Source organism: Oncorhynchus keta, chromosome 32 (genome assembly GCF_023373465.1).
Source record: "Oncorhynchus keta strain PuntledgeMale-10-30-2019 chromosome 32, Oket_V2, whole genome shotgun sequence".
Taxonomy (NCBI): Eukaryota; Metazoa; Chordata; class Actinopteri; order Salmoniformes; family Salmonidae; genus Oncorhynchus; species Oncorhynchus keta.
Genome location: NC_068452.1, coordinates 3,410,067 through 3,430,434, shown reverse-complemented (window position 1 = coordinate 3,430,434; position 20,368 = coordinate 3,410,067). Strand labels below are relative to the sequence as shown.

Here is a 20,368-nt window from a genome sequence, read left to right as displayed (position 1 = left end):
ATCATTTCACGGTAAGGTCTACTACACCTGTTGTATGCGGCGCATGTGACAAATAACATTTGATTGGATTCTATCTTGTCTTGTGATGATGCGTCCTGCATGTACAGTTGAAGTCGGAAGTTTACATACACTTAGGTTGGAGTCATTAAAACTAGTTTTTCAACCACTCCACACATTTCTTGTTAACAAACTATAGTTTTGGCAAGTCGGTTAGGACATCTTCTTTGTGCATGACACAAGTCATTTTTCCAACAATTGTTTACGGACATATTATTTAACTTATAATTCACTGTATCACATTTCCAGTGGGTCAGAAGTTGACATTCACTAAGTTGACTGCGCCTTTAAACAGCTTGGAAAATTCCAGACAATGATATCATGGCTTTAGTAGCTTCTGATAGGCTAATTGACATCACTTGAGTCAATTGGAGGTGTACCTGTGGATGTATTTCAAGGCCTACCTTTAAACATAGTGCCTTATGCTTGACATCATGGGAAAATGAAAAGAAATCAGCCAAGACCTCAGAAAAACATTTGTAGACCTCTACAGGTCTGGTTCATCCTTGGGAGCAATTTCCAAATGCCTGAAGGTCCCACGTTAATCTGTACAAACAATAGTACGCAAGTATAAACACCTTGGGACCACGGAGTCGTCATACCGCTCAGGAAGGAGATGCGCTCTGTCTCCTAGAGATGAACGTACTTTGGTGCGAAAAGTGCATATCAATCCCAGAACAACAGCAAAGGACCTGGTGAAGATGCTGGAGGAAGCAGGTACAAAAGTATCTATATCCACAGTAAAACAAGTCCTATATCGACATAACCTGAAAGGCCGCTCAGCAAGGAAGAAGCCACTGCTCCAAAACCGCCATAAAAAAGAGACTACGGTTTGCAACCGTGGGGACAAAGATCGTATTTGTTGGAGAAATGTCCTCTGGTCTAATGAAACAAAAATAGAACTGTTTGGCCATAATGACCATCGTTATGTTTGTAGGAAAAAGGGGGAGGCTTGCAAGCCGAAGAACACCATCCCAACCGTGAAGCACGGGGGTGGCAGCATCATGTTGTGGGGGTGCTTTGCTGCAGGAGGGACTGGTGCACTTCACAAAATAGATGGCATGAGGAAGGAAAATGATGTGGATATATTGAAGCAACATCTCAAGACATCAGCCAGGAAGTTAAAGCTGACCCCAAGCATAATCCCAAAGTTGTGGCAAAATGGCTGAAGGACAACAAAGTCAAGGTTTTGGAGTGGCCATCACAACTTATTGTGGGAAGCTTGTGGAAGGCTACCCGAAACGTTTGACCCAAGTTAAACAATTTAAAGGCAATGCTACCAAATAGTAATTGAGTGTATGTACATTTATGACCCACTGGGAATGTGATGAAAGAAATAAAAGCTGAAATAAATCATTCTCTCTACTATTATTCTGACATTTTACATTCTTAAAATAAAGTGGTCATCCTAACTGACCTAAGACAGGGATTTTCTTTACTAGGATTAAATGTCAGGAATTGTGAAAAACTGAGTTTAAATGTATTTGGCTAAGGTTCCAACTTCAACTTTATACTGTAAGTGTACTCATCAAAGATCTGAATATCAAGAAGTCATCGTCTCTCACTGTTGGTAACTTTCATTTTGACATGGTTGGTCGTTTTATACTTGACGTGCGAAGCTGTCCCATAGACCTCCGTACATCCCCAGTCATTTTAGTCTTTGTTATGGAGGATGGTGAGAAACAGGTGGGTAGATGACTGATCTCTAACTAAAGCCAAAAAAACGAAACACTTTGGAATGGGGTATAATTCTATTCGCGCTGCGATAAACTAGACTGTGAGAAAGAGAAGCAGAGAAAGAGGTTGTTTATGAGGCAATGAGAACGATCAGCCTTGTTCTATTGGAACAGTAGTGGGACTGTGACTTCGGCACCTGCTGCTGAAACTCATTATGTCCAGTCTTATAGCTCGGTGTTGTGTGTGTGTGTGTGTGTGTGTGTGTGTGTGTGTGTGTGTGTGTGTGTGTGTGTGTGTGTGTGTGTGTGTGTGTGTGTGTGTGTGTGTGTGTGTGTGTGTGTTTCGTGGTCAATTCACTGGCTCTACTCTTGGGGACTCACAAGTCCTAACACCTCTGTGCCACAAGAAATGTCCAGTACATCATTTAAGCCTTTTTCCTGGTTAAATAAAGAATAACAGCCCCTGTCATGCCTCCGGTGGGTACCGCTAACAGCTTAGACTTTCTCCCTGTCCCGTCCCTATAGACACCAGGCCGTGGCCCCGCCATGCATGTGAGACATGACCAACAAGGCAGCCTGAGATAGCTCGAGCAGCCCCCCAAGCAGCATGGAGCCTATAGGTAATATATGGGGAATAGGGTGTCATTTGAAGAGTGGAATGCATGTACATTTGATCCAAAATGGAACATTTGCTGTACGACTTTTATTAATATTGACTCTTAACCTCTGACCCCTGACTCTCCAGGCAGCTGCGCCCCCTTGGCCTCAGAGTCGGACATCTACCGCAGTGTCCAGGCCGTGCTCAGGGAGCTGGAGAGCCAACACCCCTCCTCTGTGCTCAATAAAGGTAAACCCATCAGTAGTTTCCACTAGACTCTTTATGGGGTTTACACACTGTTGAGTTGAGCAGAGCTGAGAGGTAGTGAACCGGCTTGCTTTCCAGTGAGCATGGCTCCGTTTCAGGTCAGGCTGCTTTTGTTGCACATTTCCAGTCTGGTTTGGTCAATTGAAGCTAACTGGCTAGCTTCAACTGTTAGTGCTAGCTAAATGCATAGCAAGCTTCATCAAGTAACCCCCACATTACTGACCCAAAGCTCAATAACGATACATATGGGTACCTTATATCACAGGAGGCTGGTGAGGGGATGACTGCTCATAATAATGGCTGGAAGGAAGTGAATGAAATGGTTTCAAGCACATGGAAACGATGTGGTTGATACCGTTCCATTTATTAAATTCTAGCCATTACTTTGAGCCTGTCCTCCCCAATTAAAATGCCAACAGCCGCCTTTGGCTTACCTACAAAGCATCTAGGTTTAAAATGGACTGAAGGTCCCTGACTTGCCACTCTGCTCCACCGTCCGGAAGGAGTTGATCCTCTTTAATGTTCCATATTAATCTGCCCAAACCACATGAGAATGACACATAACCGCTGCCTGACAATAATCGGAAAATTGCACTGAGTCAGCTATTAGTTTTATCCACAGTTTGGATTCGTTGTGCAATGGAACAAAGCATTGGCACTGAGTCACACCAGCTATTTGTGTAGCGCTTTGTCTATGGAAACAACAGAGAGTGTGAGTGCTGTTTATTGCCATCTGTGGAAATGTTTGCAAGTGCTGAGTGTGTGTTTCTACTCGAAGGGATGCTAAGATGGACGCTGCACAAGAAGGTTCGGAACAATCCTGCCAACAGTCTCATTCTGGTGAGAGTCGTCGTCAAGGAGCTGGAAAGGGTATGTCATCAATGTGCTCCGTTAGGCCATTCCGGAGCCTTATATGGAGAAATATAAGTCTCTGAGCCATTCATTATTAGTTTACACTGTCGTGTCAAGAGATAAGACAATCAACGATTGCTACCCAAATACATTTGAAAAGAACACTGAGACTGTCAAGGACATTGTGCAACAATGTGAAACATGAATGTTATGTCTAGTGGGAAATGGGCGGATTGGCCATCTGGCATTTCGGGCAAACACTAGATGGAATGGTTTATTTTTAGCCTAGTGGGTCTGTCAAACTTGTTGTTTTTTTTTTACACAAAATTATAATTAACTTGCTATTAATTAATTGGCTGGTGTGGAGGTCTCAAGGAAAATAATTGTCCAATGTGTTAGAAATGCCAGGGCCGATTTCTGTTCCCAGTCCGCCCCTGGTGCTAACAGATAAGCTATCTTTTACAGACAAACTTTGTATTAGTGAGTAACTGACTAACACAGTAGTTTGTGTGCTTGTCTCTTGTTGTCTGCAGGCTGAGAGGGTAGACTGTCGGACACACATCATCCCCCTGCTCCACACACTCATCTATGCTGTCATCCAGGTAGGTTCCGGGAGCTTACGTTACACAAGGAAACACCTGTCAGACATGAAAACAGCATCTTTACAGACCAGTCTCGGGGTTGGCTGGGGAGAAGCTTTCATTTGGGGGATTGGATCATTTCCCACCACTGTTTTGATGAGCTCCTCCGATTTGATGCAGTCTTATTTCCTGTTAATCGTCTCCTACACTTCCTGGTCAGGCGAGGTCAGGACTCTGTACTTTCGTAGGCCTTTATCTCTTCTTTATTCGTTAGTGTCTAATTAAATTGACAGTTCTTGTTGTTACCAGAGCCATAGGCTCTTTATAGTAGAATAGAATAGAATGGGATGGAAAACAATAGAATATTACAAACCATTAATGATTGCTAGTAATTTAAAACAGTATATGTTGTATATTGACGTTTTGGGAAGTTTGTGCAGGTATTTATGGAGGGAAATGGTGCTATACTGTATTTGAGGGTTGTGTGTATGTACCATACCAATTGTGTTTGGTGGTTCAGGTAAGTCCGAGGACAGCTGTGACTGACTGACAGTGATAACTGTGCGTATATCTGTGTACGTTCCAGTCAGCCTACCTTCCCGACGACCTGTACAAGCGGGTGTACGACTTCTGTAAGAGGCTGCTTACCCTCCCCCAGCCCTACTGTACTGTAGGCCTCAGCTACACCAGACGCATGAAGACAGAACGCTACACACCAGGTACTGAAACCAACGTACATCCTTCGACCAACCTGTCGAGTTATGTGTTTTTCTATTACATGCTAGACAATACTTTATTGGTAGACTTTACTGTCTTCGAAAGGTGACCATGGTTTTACTGTAACACACTTTATAATGAAGAGGGGCGTTTTTTTGTTTCAACGCATTCGAAGGCCGTAGTACGAGAATGTCACGTGTTTTACTTGGATAGTAAATCTTTTTGACCCACAGGAGTGCTGTATCAGAGGATGGTGGTCGCAGAGCAGAGCCTGAAGAATGACTACCATTCCTTTCAGGAGAGGTGAGAGATCAACTTAACTTGCAGTTGTATGCAACACGGTGACACAGAGAGAAGCACAGTACAGTGTAGAAGCCACTTTTCCTCGCGGTATAGAATGACATGCTGTTTTGTAGATGAAGTAGCTTGTAATAACAGCAGGTTGCGTGTGAACTGCCCGACCAAACAATTAGGGTACTGGTTAATCAAGGATAACCAAAGGCAATAACTCAATCTCTCCCACGGTCTCCTAGGGTGTTTGTGTTCGCCGATCCGGCGGTCTTCTCCGGCCCCCACGGTGAGGCGCTGAGGGGGGACATCGAGGCCTCGGGGTCAGGGGGGTATCTGAATCCCCTTGACCACATGCGGAGCGTGGTCCAACACTCCATCCAGGCTGCTCTCGGAGGGGAGCTGTGCCACGGTCCTAAACTGGCACAGGCACTGAAGGTCAGTGTGGTTGCGCTGTGGTTGTGTTAACGTTGAGTTTCACTATGACGTTTATTCTTCTATTAAAGTCGGGTCTTTCCTGAATGCGAATGTGATGATGGGTTTCAGGGTGAAAGTTATTGGTAAAACCCTTCATTTACTTTGTTTCTTTCTTTTTGGCTTTGTTTATTTGTCCGTCCATCCCACTTCGGAGAACAAAAGTCACTTCGTTTATACCACATTGTTTTTGGTACATTCTTGCCACATTTTACACAGTGGGAAAACCTTTTGGGTTTGACTTCTGTTCGAGGGGTAAAGAAACTTGTTTTATGGTCTTGATATTTACTTTGATGTTTAATCTCAGCTTGACTTTGGTTTTGTCGTGTCAGTTCGCAAATGTTGCCGTGTTTTGTTCAAAGGTATCTAAATCAATACCACTTTGTGTTTGACACTAGTTTCTATTTCATTGTATTGCATAAACCCCTTTGTGGTTTGAGCAGTTTCAATTTGCACCAAAGCAAAGCTCAGAAAGCTAAAGGTCTCTACTGGTGCCTCATACATGCCATCTCAGTCATATTCAGCAACACACTTAACCAGAAATTATCTATAATGACTCAATAGTGTGTTGTTTAGTTGCGCAGTTCCATGATCTAGCAGAGGTTGGCACCATTCCCATTAAAACACACACAGACACACACACAAACTGGTCCTAATATAACACTCATCTCAACAGGATGTGTCAAACTCAGACTTCCAGATGTGTTTGTCTGGACGCTGATGGCCTTTCACCTGTATTCTATTCATAGACAGTGTGTGTGTGTGTGTGTGTGTGTGTGTGTGTGTGTGTGTGTGTGTGTGTGTGTGTGTGTGTGTGTGTGTGTGTGTGTGTGTGTGTGTGTGTGTGTGTGTGTGTGTGTGTGTGTGTGTGTGTGTGTTTGTGCGCGCGTGTATGTCTGTTTGTGCGCGCGTGTGTGTCTGTTTGTGCGCGCGTGTGTCTGTTTGTGCGTGCGTGTGTGTGTCTGTTTGTGCGCGCGTGTGTGTGTCTGTTTGTGCGCGCGTGTGTCTGTGGCAGGAAATTGGCCAGGACGTGGAGCCGTACTTCCAGGAAGTGGTGGCCAGTCTGGAGCAGAGTGTGGAGGAGGGCACCAAGGGGGAAGGGGTGGTGCTGAGGGGGAGACTGGGACAACTCTACAGAGAGATCCTCACCCATACTGACACATCAGGTACAGGATCATCATAGAGGGGTCATCTTTTGACTGTTTGAAACCAAAACAAACTGATCTAAAAAAGCATCCAGACATTATCTCCCATTTCTTTTGGACTAGCATTTGGTTTCTGTTTACAAGTGAAAATGGAGGGGTAATGTTAATGTAGACGACACTTCAAGGTATTACAGCTGGTACGTGTATTTAAGTAGTTATACATTTTTCACATAGGGCGTATTCAGAGAAATACTGCCAACCCTGTCCTTTTTTTGTGTTAGTGTGTCTTCAAGCTGACACATACCGTACAGTGCAGCTGTCACTGACTCAGGGAAAGTTATTAATAGATCGCTGTATTGGTCAGCTGATCTTTCACACTGAATTCCTCCATCTGTCGAGTCAGAGCCCCCCTTAGGACGGATGTACACTGTATTTCCCTTTTAATACATATTTATTCTTCTCATCATATCAACTATCTTTCAAATGGACAGTACACTGTCTCTCAGGCCAGCTGTGAGACCATATACTTAGTGTAGGGGAGGGGGACCAGGAAGTAAGCGGGTGTTGTGTTGTTTTTGGTGTCATTGTGACAGTTTGGGCTCTTCCTGGTTTAGACACATTGTCCTCCGGTGGTGGGAGATGCCTGTGTGACATGCCGCTTCCCAACCCGGAGATGAGCTTCCACCTGTGGAGGGAGGATGAGGAGATCTGTGAGTGGCGAGATCTGTTGTTTATACACACCAATGAGAGAACTGTGTTACATGAACTCTGTTTAATAACAGTATACTTTTTTTCTCTCAAAAAGGTAGGGGTCAAAATGATTGACACCCCTAAAAATTCTTATAAACATAGCAGTCAAAAGTTTTGAATTTGATCCCATATTCCTAATACGCATTGACTACATCAACTTGTTACTCTACAAACTTTTTGATTGCATTTGCAATTAGTCTTTGGTTGTATTTCAGATTATTTTGTGCCCAAAAGAAATGAATAGTAAATAAATAATAGTAAACATTTTGGAGTCACTTTTATGGTAAATAAGAATAGAATGTGTTTCTGAACACTTCTACATTAATGTGGATGCTACCATGGTTATGGATAATCCTGATAATGAGGAGTGTTATTCTAACACACTGTGTTCTCACCCGATGCAAACATCCAATATTATAGCTCTTTCTTGTCTCGCTGCTTCCTGTTCCCATTGACCTGTATTGACATTCATGTTATAGAGATACAGTATATAGAGATACAGTATATATGTCTTCTGATTCCTATTTCTCTGATGTCACCTCTACCACCAGGGCGCGAGCTGGCCAAGTGCGTGCGCTCCAGCTCCATGTCATCGGAACACTTCTGCCTCAGCCAGGACCAGGAGACCGACTTTGACCTCGCCGACCTCCCCGCCGACCTCACTTCCTCCTCCGCCATGCCCCGCCACTCCGTGATGTCCACCGACAGCGGCATCGAGAGGGACCTTCCCCCTGGGGTTGAGCCTTCAGTGGTGGAACCCTCTGGTGGCTCGGAGGAGGGGGAGGCCAGGTTAACCCGACGAGGAGGCATCAAGATGAGGCCGTCAGTCACAGACAATATGGCCCTGATGCAGGACGCTCTGGAGGAGAGCGGGAGTGTGGCCGGGGGAGGCGGGGGAGGGGGGACACTTCATAGGAAGGCGGGGTACAGCGGGACCCCCTCATTCTCCAAGCAGCAGAGGCACTTCACGGCCCGGATCGTGGTGATGGGGGACGACAGGGTGCTGGGGAAGCTGGCTAAGGCCTTCTACTTTCTCCGGTGAGGGACCAGGATCATGGGTAATGTAGTCTGAGAGACTGCATGTAGTTTGTAATGGATATTGGATATATTAGAATGGATACTGGATATAATCGATTTCTGTTAGAAATGATCACAGTATACTTTTTGGTGAGAGTTCCACCTACAACATCTCAATTTGGTTAGCCCTATACTATGCTGTAGAAAATGTTTTAATTCATAATGTCCAAAAAATTTAATTTCCGTGGTCTAGTCAGGAAGAAGGAAGTTGAATGGAAACCATGACACATTAATAGTTAATGCGTCAGAAATATACAATGGGATTATTCCTAACTAACTCAAGACTGGTTGGTACACCCATTTTGGTGTGCTGTGTAGCATGGTTTGAGGGTTAGTTAATCATTGGTTTCACTCTGCAGGAAAAGGGAAGCGCGTCGTCTCTTTCTGACCATGAAAGTCAACTTCCAGTTTTACTACATCCCTGTCTGTGAGGATCCCAGTACCACCTGTCCTGTCAGAGTAAGACCACAAACTAACACCTCCTCTCTATCAGTTTACAACCTGTCAAGAGACAACGATATGACTCATTTCAGTGTTTCAGTTTGGGAACACACACCCACATACACACACCCACAGCCACACACAGTATGTGAAATGATCACGTCAAAAGAATGATATGCGGGTTGAAATGGCAGATTTGGTCACTGATAAGTGCCTGCATTGGAACGCAGTGGCTGTACAGTAATACGCTGTAAAATGCTCCACAGCGCTGTGTGGGTTTTGACTGACAGCCGTTCTGAACTTGAGCAACGCACGCGACAAGAAGTTGCCCACATCCCTCCCACTAATCGGACAACATTTGGAATTTTGTTGTTGTCTGAGTGAGGGGAATGCTGTAAATGATGTATTTTGAAAGATGAGATGTCCAAATGTGCACTTCACATTTCCATATCATAAAACTCCTGTTATCTACAGTCAACGTTTATGATGACTGTGTTTGATGTACAGTTACAAGAATGACATCAATCAATCGATCACATTTATTTGTTCCAAACGCAACAACTACAAGTGTGCTTGTTCTCGGTCCTCAACGGCACAGGTAGGAGAGCTCAAAACAAAGCACCTCATAGTTGAAGACTTCTTTGAGTTATAAAAGTGTATTGAAATTACTTAGGAACTGTGCACACTTTGGAGAGGGGTGGGGCCACTTGGAGACAATTGTTTTTGTCTTATGTTGCACCTACCCTACATTTTCCAGGAGTATTCTTATCCTGTTACTGAATGGAGTATTTTAAAATATTTTTTTAATCAACAAATGCGACGAAAAGTACAGTAAATATAAAATGCACATAAAATCAACAGTGTAATTTTTGGATTCAGTCGTCAGTTGAACTGGCTTAATGTCGTTCTCTGGTTTTACACTGAACGTGGCTGTGGTTGAGTAACCCTAACAGTTTAGTACAGTAGTGGATCTTTAATAAACCATGTTGTACTTCTCTATCAGGAAAACCTCTCCCCATCCCGGGAAAACCCCTGTGCCCTGGGTTCCTACTTGGGAATGGTGGATCCATGGTACGACTGCAACATCAACAGTCTGGGTTCCATGATCCCCAAGATTGCCAAAATGGTACAGTAACCTACTGTTTCTACGTTATGTTGAAATGACAGCATCAAATAGTATTTTCTGTTCTCTTTTGATACTTTTGATTGAGCCTGCCTGGAATGCTAGATTGACAGGGTTTGCACTTTCGGGACTATTTCATTAGCCTGGCAAGCTCAATAAAGTGTCGCTTTCAGGATTTTAAGAGGAAACGCAATACTAGTCTAATCTACAGTAGGTCTGATTTACAGTAGATAAAGTTGTGGTTATGTTGAATGTGGTTTATGCTCTGCAACCGGTCTGTACCATATAAAAAAAGTCAACAAATTACCTTTTGCATGTTTCTAGGTGTTTTGAATGATTAGCAAACAAAAGGGAGTTGCACAGCACTGTACAGTAGTTGCCTGCTTACGGGAAGTGAAAAAACCCATCTGTGGGCTCTTACCGAAACTAGGAACCTATGAGTACTGTATGTGAATAGTTTTGCAGTTATGGGTCATCTTAGCATTTAGCTGGATAGAGGGAAGAGAAACTGTTTGACACAGTGTAGGGAAAGACAGGGAAGTATCGGGGGGTAAAAGATTGTGAAACGTAGCAGGGACACAGGGTCAGGTTGATGCTGCATCGTAAAAAAAAAGCCTTTGTGCACCACACAGACCTCCGGAAGTAATCAATGCACTCATGTAGTGGCATAATGAAAAAGCCTTTTTTTACAACACGTAGGTGGTTTTTTAAATTCTTGCCATGCATCAGCCAGAAATCAATCAAGGCTTTTAAAAATGTTCCACTACATGATACTGCCTTCATTACTTCTGGAAGTTTGTTTGCACAAAGGCTTTTCGATAGTATTTCATCCCATGATCAAAGAGCACCTTGTGAATGAACTATAAACCAAAGAAGCGCTCCTCTCCTGTGTCTCTACATCAATGAAATAGAGTTCCTTCCTAAACATGAGTATTCACAGTGTATTAAAAAGCTAATATTATGTCTTGGTCAACCCCAGGCTCCATACTAACATGATCCCATCCCTCTCCAGCAGTCCAACAGCAGCAAGGAGGCAGAGCCTAACCCCTTCCTGTCTGATGTCATTTCCTACTACGTGCGGACCGGACTGCAGCCTGTTTACTTCACCATCTATTCTGTCAAGGTGAGGAGACATAGGATGCATCTGAAATGGCACCCTCGTCCCCTGTGGGCCCTGGTCAAAAGCAGTGCACAATATAGGGATTAGGGGGCCATTTGTGACACAGCCATAGCCATATGCTTCACAAACAGGTCTAGTTATCGCTTAAACACTGTCGAATCTCTCTACCACTGTCTGTTGTCGATTGTGTGACATAATGACAGTAAGTCTGCGGCGATGGACTGAGCATAGTTTATCGTTAGCACTCTAGCATGTTCATGATTATCAGTCCTCACTCATTAACCAAAAAACACCAAATTCCAGAGTGCACATTACCTGAATGGTCATATATTATAACAATAATATACAGTGCCTTGCGAAAGTATTCGGCCCCCTTGAACTTTGCGACCTTTTGCCACATTTCAGGCTTCAAACATAAAGATATAAAACTGTATTATTTTGTGAAGAATCAACAACAAGTGGGACACAATCATGAAGTGGAACGACATTTATTGGATATTTCAAACTTTTTTAACAAATCAAAAACTGAAAAATTGGGCGTGCAAAATTATTCAGCCCCTTTACTTTCAGTGCAGCAAACTCTCTCCAGAAGTTCAGTGAGGATCTGTGAATGATCCAATGTGGACCTAAATGACTAATGATGATAAATACAATCCACCTGTGTGTAATCAAGTCTCCGTATAAATGCACCTGCACTGTGATAGTCTCAGAGGTCCGTTAAAAGCGCAGAGAGCATAATGAAGAACAAGGAACACACCAGGCAGGTCCGAGATACTGTTGTGAAGAAGTTTAAAGCCGGATTTGGATACAAAAAGATGGCAAAAGGTCGCAAAGTTCAAGGGGGCCGAATACTTTCGCAAGGCACTGTATGCCATTTAGCAGATGCTTTTATCCAACGCGACTTACAGTCATGAATGCATACATTTTTACGTACGGTTGGCCTCAGGGGGAAACGAACCTCCTTGGCATTGCAAGCACTTTGCTTTACTGACCCACGATTGTCATCCTCCTGCCTGTGTTCTAGATCTGCTTCTCCAACCTGACCAAGGACCCAGTAGAGGACGTGTTTCTCTCCCACTTGGGGCTGGACTTCCCCGAGTTCAAACAGTCCCCAACTACTTTGAAAGGTAACATTTAGCCTGTGTACGCCCCCGATCAACGTTCTATGCATCTGATGTTTTGTTTCAAACTGATTTGAAGTGTGTGTGTGTGTACGTGTGTGCATGCATTGGTGTGTGCACGTGCATATGTCACTCGTCCGGTCCGATCACATCTGTCCTCCCACTCTCAGCCACGACCATCAAGCAGAAGAAGAACACAGGAGACGCATGCGGTGCCGTCGTCTCTGTCAACTACAAAAAGGTCAGCGAAGTTCAACCGTGTTTTTAACATGACCTCATCAATATACATCAACGTAAAAGTGCTGCATCTGGCGATAAACAAATGTGTTGCTCTATTTTCGTCGTTTTTGGGATTGATACTGTTGATGCAACGTCTGTTTTTTCTCTGTTTAGAGTTTTGAACTGCACCATGAGAGTGGCCTGACCTGACGAGAGATCATATAACCTGCATTTGACGTTTAGCTGTTAGTTTCTCTCTATGACCTCCGACCTGTGTCTCTGTCCTCCTCTCCAGGTGTCGTTGAGTGGTAGAGACGTAGATAAGGGTATGTCATTGAGGACCTCAGGTGTTCAGATTAGTGCCATTCCCTCCCATGAAACTGAAGGTATACAACACTACATATCACACACAATGATATGTACTATATTCATGTAATTCATTGCTAGATTCATCTGTCTTGTGATCAGTAGTCGCTGAGTTGTCACCCTATTCCACGTCGGTTCAACGTCAATTTCATTGAAATGACGCGGCAACAACGTTGATTCAACCAGTGGGCAAAGTCACAATGTAAAACATTAGTGCATGTTCATGCTGTTGTATATTGATACAATTGTGAGAATGTAAAAATAAGTTCTGAAATGTCTACTACTTTTCCCATATTATTCTGTATATCTGTTGAAGCCTGGCCTATGTTCTTGTTTTTGTTTGTCGTCTTCAGATCTGAACTGTCTTACAGTCGCTTTCAACGAAACTAAAGCCAAGAACACCGTGGTGAGTTTACACCGTTTTGTCACACAGATTTCTATTAGCGAAGGTAGTTCTAAAATTCAGAGACATAAAACATATTTACTTCATCCTCTTTGGTATTCTTGGGTCTCCGTCTTGTTGGTAACGTCAACAAAGGCCTGGTTCGCTTGACCAAGCCATGGTGGCCACATCGCTTTATGATCTCACCAACCTAGAACCCAAACCTAACACACAGACTTAATTCCACAGGAGGCCCAGATCCGTACCTGTAATGTTAAGATCAGAACCCTGGAGATGAAAACCTTCACTGTGACCCTGGACAAAGACTCTAGGAGAACCTTCAGAGACGTACAGAGGTGAGAGCCGTTGCTGTAGCTGTTGCCTACGGTTGGCCTACCATGGAAACTTGAAATAGATGAAAACAGGTCAGAGTGGTTTGGTGGATAGACACATGATCTTGTTACCAGACGGTTGCTGGTTGAAATGTCTTCTGAAGCGTGTTAGTCTAACCTCATTTGATTAGCCCTAGTCATACTGCGTGTGGTTTAGTTACATATGCACATGTTATATATATTGTGCCGTGTTACAGTATATATATTGTGTCATGTTACAGTATATATGTTGTATGTAAATAACTAAATGCACATATATGTTTTTAAAAAGTGTAATATTGTAATCCTCATTCAATGTTCATTGTCACTAAAGCCCCAAAAAACTGGCAAAGATACTTATCTAACTCTCATAATTTGACATGTCCTCTATCAATGAATTCATTTCCAGCATAGTGATCGCTCCCTGTCTTGACCCTGGATACTGTGTCCAGAAGACCATGCGGTCCAAGTTCAGTTTGGGGGAAGAGGAGAGGGACGCTGGCCTCAGCAAGTACATGAACAAAGGACTTCCTCTACCAATCAATACCTTCGCTGGTATCATCAACTGACTGATCCCACAACCATCTGGATGGACTCCACTGTACAGAGACTGAAACGTTGAGACCATCTACATTGCATGAGGATCAGGGACACGCTTAGTACTCACAACAGCGCCTCAGTGTACCTTGAAGGGATGTGGAAAGAGAACCTGGGTAGCAGCTACGGGTAACCCACGGTTATGTACCTGGTGTAACCTTGACAAGAAAACCAGTTGAGTTTGACAAGTGTTTTGTCAACAACAAAACAAATGAATTTGCCATGGGTATTGGATCCCGTTCCAGTTTCTGCTTGTGACAGTTATCATATACTGTGCCCATGGGCATATCTCTGACTGACAGCATAGTCAAAGAACAATATTGCCTCTAAAATTGACAATTTTATGAGAGTGTATGAGGCATGAGAGTGAAGCTCAGTTGGTATGAGCTCCTAGATAAGCTTTAGCTCAGAGGACTAACATGAACTTAAACAACCTGGGTTCAAAATCTGGTCCGTCAGAAGAGTAGCCCACCCTCCCAATCATCTAACCTAAGGGAAGACTCATCCATCCCTTGACGTCAAGGTTGGGGCAAATTCCATTTCAATTCAGTAAGTTATGGAGTAAACTGAAATTCCCATAGGGATTGACTGAATTTAAATGGAATTGACCCCAACCCTGCTTGCCATGTAAACACACTACCTGCTGCTCTTTGAGTTCTGACACTGAATCACCCTGGTAGGGTCATTTTCATTACTAAGCTTGGCAGAAGAACAACTTAAAGATAGTTTGATGTCTTGGTGAGCTAACAACAGAGGCTCTTGGATGAACCCGTTCTTTAAGAAACAGGATCCATTTAAAGGGGCATATAGTCTATTACAGGCCACGTCTGCTCTGAGCTCTTCTAAGTTCATGAGAGTTTCAATGCACTGTGCACAAACCTTCAGTAAAAACGTGACACAAAAGAACAGGCACCTATTTTAAGATCCCTAAAGAACATGTTGCATGACAGGAAACTGACTCGGGGGGGGGACTTTGTTCTGTATGCTATACTAACAAGTGGTGCAAAGCCCAGTGTGGTTGACGATTACCATGCTAGGAGGCCTATGCTAAAATGAAAGTTAAACTCTGAGCCCTTTGCTTGTTTCAAATGAATTTATCATGCCTAACTTGAAAGTGATGGAACACAGTCACCGCTGTCAGACATAGGCTGGTTTACAATAAATCATGAGGTGACGGGGACGAGTTATCATATATGCACCCATAAAAAGTATGTAGATGACAGAAAGACGAGAGAGAGAAAGACACTGACTGACTGAATGACTGAGTGGCCACATCTATAAAAGCCACTGTCATAATACCATTGAAAGAAACGAGGGTCTTAAAGAGTATTCTGATCGCCAGCTAGTATGTTTGAAATGCATCATCAATCATCAACAGACCTTTTTGCACACTTGTCTATTTTTTAAATGTTATGTATGTAAAACTAATCATTGGAGTATGGTGTCATTGCAATTACTTGTTTAATAGTAGTGTAAATACATGTATTTTTTATATAATTACTGTATATTTTATATAAAAAGAGATAGAATTTGAAATATGAATCAGCTGATTATTCTATTCTTAAAGGGATAGATCACCCAAATTACAAAATGACATTGGTGTCCTTACCCAAAAAGCAATAAGTCTATGGACAAGGTTTCCCTGTTGCTGTTCTACTGCAAATTTTTAGCATTTATGGCACAAATATATATATATACTGATATTAGTATTTTTCCACATCATATTCAAATCATCTAGAACGGACTTTGTTGAGCTTCACAATACATTTGAGATACTTTTAGATTATTTGGACTGTACCATGACTTGCATGGGATTTGTGCCACAAATGTTAAAAACAAAGCAAGACAACTCCTAAACTTCAAACCTCAGAGTTCAAATTTGTGTACGTTTTTTGTGTAGAGCTTCCTATTGGTTGATTTTAATACTTTCCAAGTGGGAACTATGACCTCATCTTTATACGAATTTCCAAGTTGGACATTTCAGAGTTTCCTAGAAAACTCAGCGTTGCAGTGTAAGGAAACCAACGTGTAGTTTTGTAATTTGGGTGAACTATCCCTTTAAGTACAGTGATGTTGAATGAGAGGGATACTGTGGGGAACATGTATGTAGTACCACCGATTAACGTAAGGTGGCGCCATGGTCTAATATAAAAGTATATATTCGAGTTTACAGTTGGTATTGAAAACATCATCAGCCTTGGCTTGAACACCGCAAACTCAAATAACGGCAAGAGCGTGACAACACCAGCACGTTGTGGAAGCGTTTTTACACAATTCTCTGCCATGCAGCTTGGTACTTAATGAAAGACTGTGCGCATAGACTGCTCCAGTTGCCTTTTCTTGTTAGTTTTCCTTCTCGGTTTCCAAGACACAGCATTGTACTTGCTTGACAGCGCATCCTTGACCAGTTTGGAATCGAACCCAGGGTTGAGAAATGGAAAAGGAAAATAAACACGGCTCATCACATCAGTACGGCTCTCTGGAATGCACTACATGGAATACAGACAATTCCAAAACAGGTAAATTAGTGGAACTGTTTGTGTGTGCATAATTAACCTGAAAAGTGAAGACAATAGTATTTATTACAGGGGAAATGCTTGCAGTTGCATGCAGACGTTGATGTTTGTTTCATAATGCACGTCTACAGGTGGCAGTCAACAGCTGTAACTAGAGGGCATATTTTAGTTCATTGGGATCCCGTCAACTACTGCACATGCAGCAGCTAACTCTTCCTGTGGTCCACATAAAACGTACAAACACATGACAAAGTACAGAACAGTTATAGACAAGGACATGAAATTCAAAATAAAAAAGAATATAAGAGTTCTATATTGGAAAGACACCAAGAAACAATACAAATTATATTGACACACTATTCATATACATATACAGTAGTTACATTTGATCTTTAGAAAGAGGAGATGTGCTGTGATAGAATATGTTTTTTTTTATCCGTTTTTAATAGTTAAACTTGCTTTTGCCTGAGTAACCTCTGGTGGCAGAGCATTCCATGATGACATGGCTCTAAACAGACACTGCCTTTGTTAGGTTACAGCTTTATTCTAAAATTGATTAAATTGTTTTTTCCCATCATCAATCTACACAAAATACCCCATAATGACAAAGCAAAAACAGTTTTTTTTTAGAAATGTTTGCTAATAAAAAATCAATAAAAATTAAATATCAAATTCACATAAGTATTCAGAACCTTTACTCAGTACTTTGCTGAAGAACATTTGGCAGCGATTACAGCCTTGAGTCTTCTTGGGTATGACACTACAAGCTTGGCACACCTGTATTTGGGGAGTCTCTCCCATTCTTCTCTGCAGATCCTCTCAAGCTATGTCGGGTTGGATGGGGAGCGTTGCTGCACAGCTATTTTCAGGTCTCTCCAGAGATGTTGGATCGGGTTCAAATCCGGGCTCTGGCTGGACCACTCAAGGACATTCAGAGACTTGTCCCGAAGCCAGTCCTGCGTTGTCTTGGCTGTGTGCTTAGGGTCGTTGTCCTGTTAGATGGTGAACCTTTGCCCCAGTCTGAGGTCCTGAGCACTCTGAAGCAGGTTTTCATCAAGGATCTCTCTGTACTTTGCTCCATTCATCTTTGCCTCGATCCTAACTAGTCTCACAGTCCCTATCGCTGAAAAACATCCCCACAGCATGATGCTGCCACCACCATGCTTCACCGTAGGGATGGTGCCAGATTTCCTCCAGACGTGACGCTTGGCATTCAGGCCAAAGAGTTCAATCTTGGTTTCATCAGACCAGAGAATCTTGTTCTTCGTGGTCTGAGAGTCTAGGTGCCGTTTGGCAAACTGCAAGCAGGCTGTCATGTGCCTTTTACTGAGGAGTGGCTTCCGTCTGGCCACTCTACATTAAAAAACCGATTGGTGGAGTGCTGCAGAGATAGTTGTCCTTCTGGAAGTTTCTCCCATCTCCACAGAGAAACTCTAGAGGGCCCTTCTCCCCCGATTGCTCAGTTTGGCCGGGCGGCCAGCTCTAGGAAGAGTCTTGGTGGTTCCAAACTTCTTCCATTTAAGAATGATGGAGGCCGCTGTGTTCTTAGGGACCTTCAATGCTCCAGAATTTTTTTGGTACCCTTCCCCAGATCTGTGTCTCGACAGAATCCTGTCTCGGAGCTCTACGGACAATTCTTTCGAACCTCATGGCTTGGTTTTTGCTCTGACAACTGTGGGACCTTATGTAGACAGGTGTGTGCCTTTCCAAATCATGTCCAATCAATTGAATTTACCATATTGGACTCCAATAAAGTTGTAGAAACATCTCAACGATGATCAAAGGAAACAGGATGCAGCTGAGCTCAATTTCGAGTCTCATAGCAATGGGTCTGAATACTTATGTAAATAAGGTTTTTCTGATTTTTATTATTAATGCATTTGCAAAAAAATCCCAAAACCTGTTTTCACTTTGTCATTATGGGATATTGTGTGTAGATTTCTTTTATTGTTTTTATTTAATCAAATTTAGAATAAGGCTGTAAGGTAACAAAATGTGGACAAAGTCAAGGGGTCTGAATACTTTCCGAAGGCACTGTAACTGAGTGACGCATTACATCTGTTTTTAGTTTGGGTACAGTGAAGAAACCCATAGTGGTGTGTCTGGTGCGGTATGTACAGTGTATGTCTGTTTGAAGTGTATGCAAATTGATTATTAAAATGTTTAGGCATTTTCAACACACAAATGTTTCTTAAAAAGACTACAAGAGAAGTTGTAAATTTCTCCTAAACCCTCAAACATGAAATACTATTATGCATGTTGTTGACGTTAGTTCTGTGTGTGCAGTTAAGGACAAGGTATGCTGCTTTATTTTGAGCCTGCTGCAGCTTTAATAGGTCTTTCTTTGCTCCACCTGACCATATTACCAGACAGTAATCAAGATCCGCGCCTGATGTAGTACAGTTGTGTCAAAAACGCAGAACATCTTTTTATAACAGACATACCTCTCCCCATCTTTACAACAGCTGTGTCAATATGACTTGACCATGATAACTGACCATCCAATGATACCCCTAGGAGTTCAGCTTCTTCCACTTGTTCAATGGTCACACCCTTAATGCACAACTCCATTTGAGGTTTAGGTCTAGGAGAATGCTTTGAACCAAATGCAATACTTTTGGTTTTAGATGTATTTAAGGCCAGTTTATTGTTAATGACCCATTCTGACACTGACTATAACTGACTGTAGCTTCTTGTAAGACAAGTGGCAAATCGTTTTTAAAAATTGAGAAGAGTAATGGCCCAAGGCAACTGCCCTGGGGGATACCACATTGTACATATCTGACGTTAGAGAAGCTTCCATTGAAGGACACTCTCTGGGTTCTATTGAATAAGTAACTCTCCAACCATGTGATGGCAGGTGATGTGAAGCCATAAGTGAGTTTTTTCAATAACGTGTGTGTCCATTTTAGAATAATGTGTACAGTCACAGGGTGTACGCCATTATAGTCAGTAAATTGCACCCCAAATTATAGATGATGGCCTGCTGATGAGACTTAACAGGACATTGAGAATGGAAGAGAACACTGTGAGTGTCAGTTTTGCAAGACTGAGTACACACTGTTCCCACACTATTGATATCATTACATCAACACTTCTCTCAGAGTCATTCTCCTTTTGCTTTCATGTTTCAACAACAAAAGGAATAGGAAATTGTTTGTTTGTTGAGAATAATTCATATATATTTTTGTAACTAAACACTTTATTGTTTTAGTCATTATCTTCTATTTCTCTTCAATCAAAGTACCTGTAGGCTATTACTGCACTTGAGGAATATCTATCTATCTATCTATCTATCTATCTATCTACCCACCTTCCCACCCTTCCGCCCTGCCTTTAGTCTGTCCGTTAGTCCGTCACTGTGTGATATCTACCTCTTTAAGAAGAAAACCACCCAGGCTGATGGAGGGGAAAAAAATAAGGGGAGCGGAGAAGAAAGACAGCAAATTGAGGCCTTGTTTAAATCGCGCTGTGGCAGCTCTCTTCGAAGCATAAAATAATTAGACTTCAGAGGAGTCACATCCATTGTTCTATGCTACATTACATATGCTATGTGGATGCTGAATGCTAACGTGTAATGGTTGGCTAACAGATCCAGCAGTGTCCTCCAATTGGCAGTGGCAGTGTGCT

General features: G+C 42.6%; 2 protein-coding genes across 5 annotated transcripts in view; both read left to right on the top strand.

Moving 5' to 3' along the window:
• Positions 1 to 16,691, top strand: part of LOC118364822 (phosphoinositide 3-kinase regulatory subunit 6) — a 26,745-nt gene extending 10,054 nt beyond the window's left edge. For 2 of the 3 annotated variants that reach the window (XM_035746561.2, XM_035746562.2), the window contains exons 2-20: positions 2,259 to 2,353; positions 2,479 to 2,580; positions 3,377 to 3,468; positions 3,984 to 4,052; positions 4,618 to 4,750; positions 4,982 to 5,051; positions 5,282 to 5,474; positions 6,526 to 6,676; positions 7,270 to 7,365; positions 7,957 to 8,443; positions 8,842 to 8,941; positions 9,927 to 10,049; positions 11,059 to 11,169; positions 12,191 to 12,293; positions 12,458 to 12,528; positions 12,802 to 12,892; positions 13,226 to 13,278; positions 13,504 to 13,610; positions 14,035 to 16,691. In XM_035746561.2, coding sequence (XP_035602454.1) covers positions 2,341 to 2,353; positions 2,479 to 2,580; positions 3,377 to 3,468; positions 3,984 to 4,052; positions 4,618 to 4,750; positions 4,982 to 5,051; positions 5,282 to 5,474; positions 6,526 to 6,676; positions 7,270 to 7,365; positions 7,957 to 8,443; positions 8,842 to 8,941; positions 9,927 to 10,049; positions 11,059 to 11,169; positions 12,191 to 12,293; positions 12,458 to 12,528; positions 12,802 to 12,892; positions 13,226 to 13,278; positions 13,504 to 13,610; positions 14,035 to 14,194 — 2,325 coding nt within the window. In that variant the 5' untranslated portion in view covers positions 2,259 to 2,340 and the 3' untranslated portion in view covers positions 14,195 to 16,691. The remainder of the gene's footprint in view (positions 1 to 2,258; positions 2,354 to 2,478; positions 2,581 to 3,376; positions 3,469 to 3,983; positions 4,053 to 4,617; positions 4,751 to 4,981; positions 5,052 to 5,281; positions 5,475 to 6,525; positions 6,677 to 7,269; positions 7,366 to 7,956; positions 8,444 to 8,841; positions 8,942 to 9,926; positions 10,050 to 11,058; positions 11,170 to 12,190; positions 12,294 to 12,457; positions 12,529 to 12,801; positions 12,893 to 13,225; positions 13,279 to 13,503; positions 13,611 to 14,034) is intronic. The other variant, XM_035746563.2, reaches the window with a different exon arrangement.
• LOC118364826 (bMERB domain-containing protein 1-like) overlaps positions 16,594 to 20,368 on the top strand; it is a 34,418-nt gene continuing 30,643 nt past the window's right edge. For both annotated transcript variants that reach the window (XM_052490355.1, XM_052490354.1), the window contains exon 1: positions 16,594 to 16,741. In XM_052490355.1, coding sequence (XP_052346315.1) covers positions 16,657 to 16,741 — 85 coding nt within the window. In that variant the 5' untranslated portion in view covers positions 16,594 to 16,656. The remainder of the gene's footprint in view (positions 16,742 to 20,368) is intronic.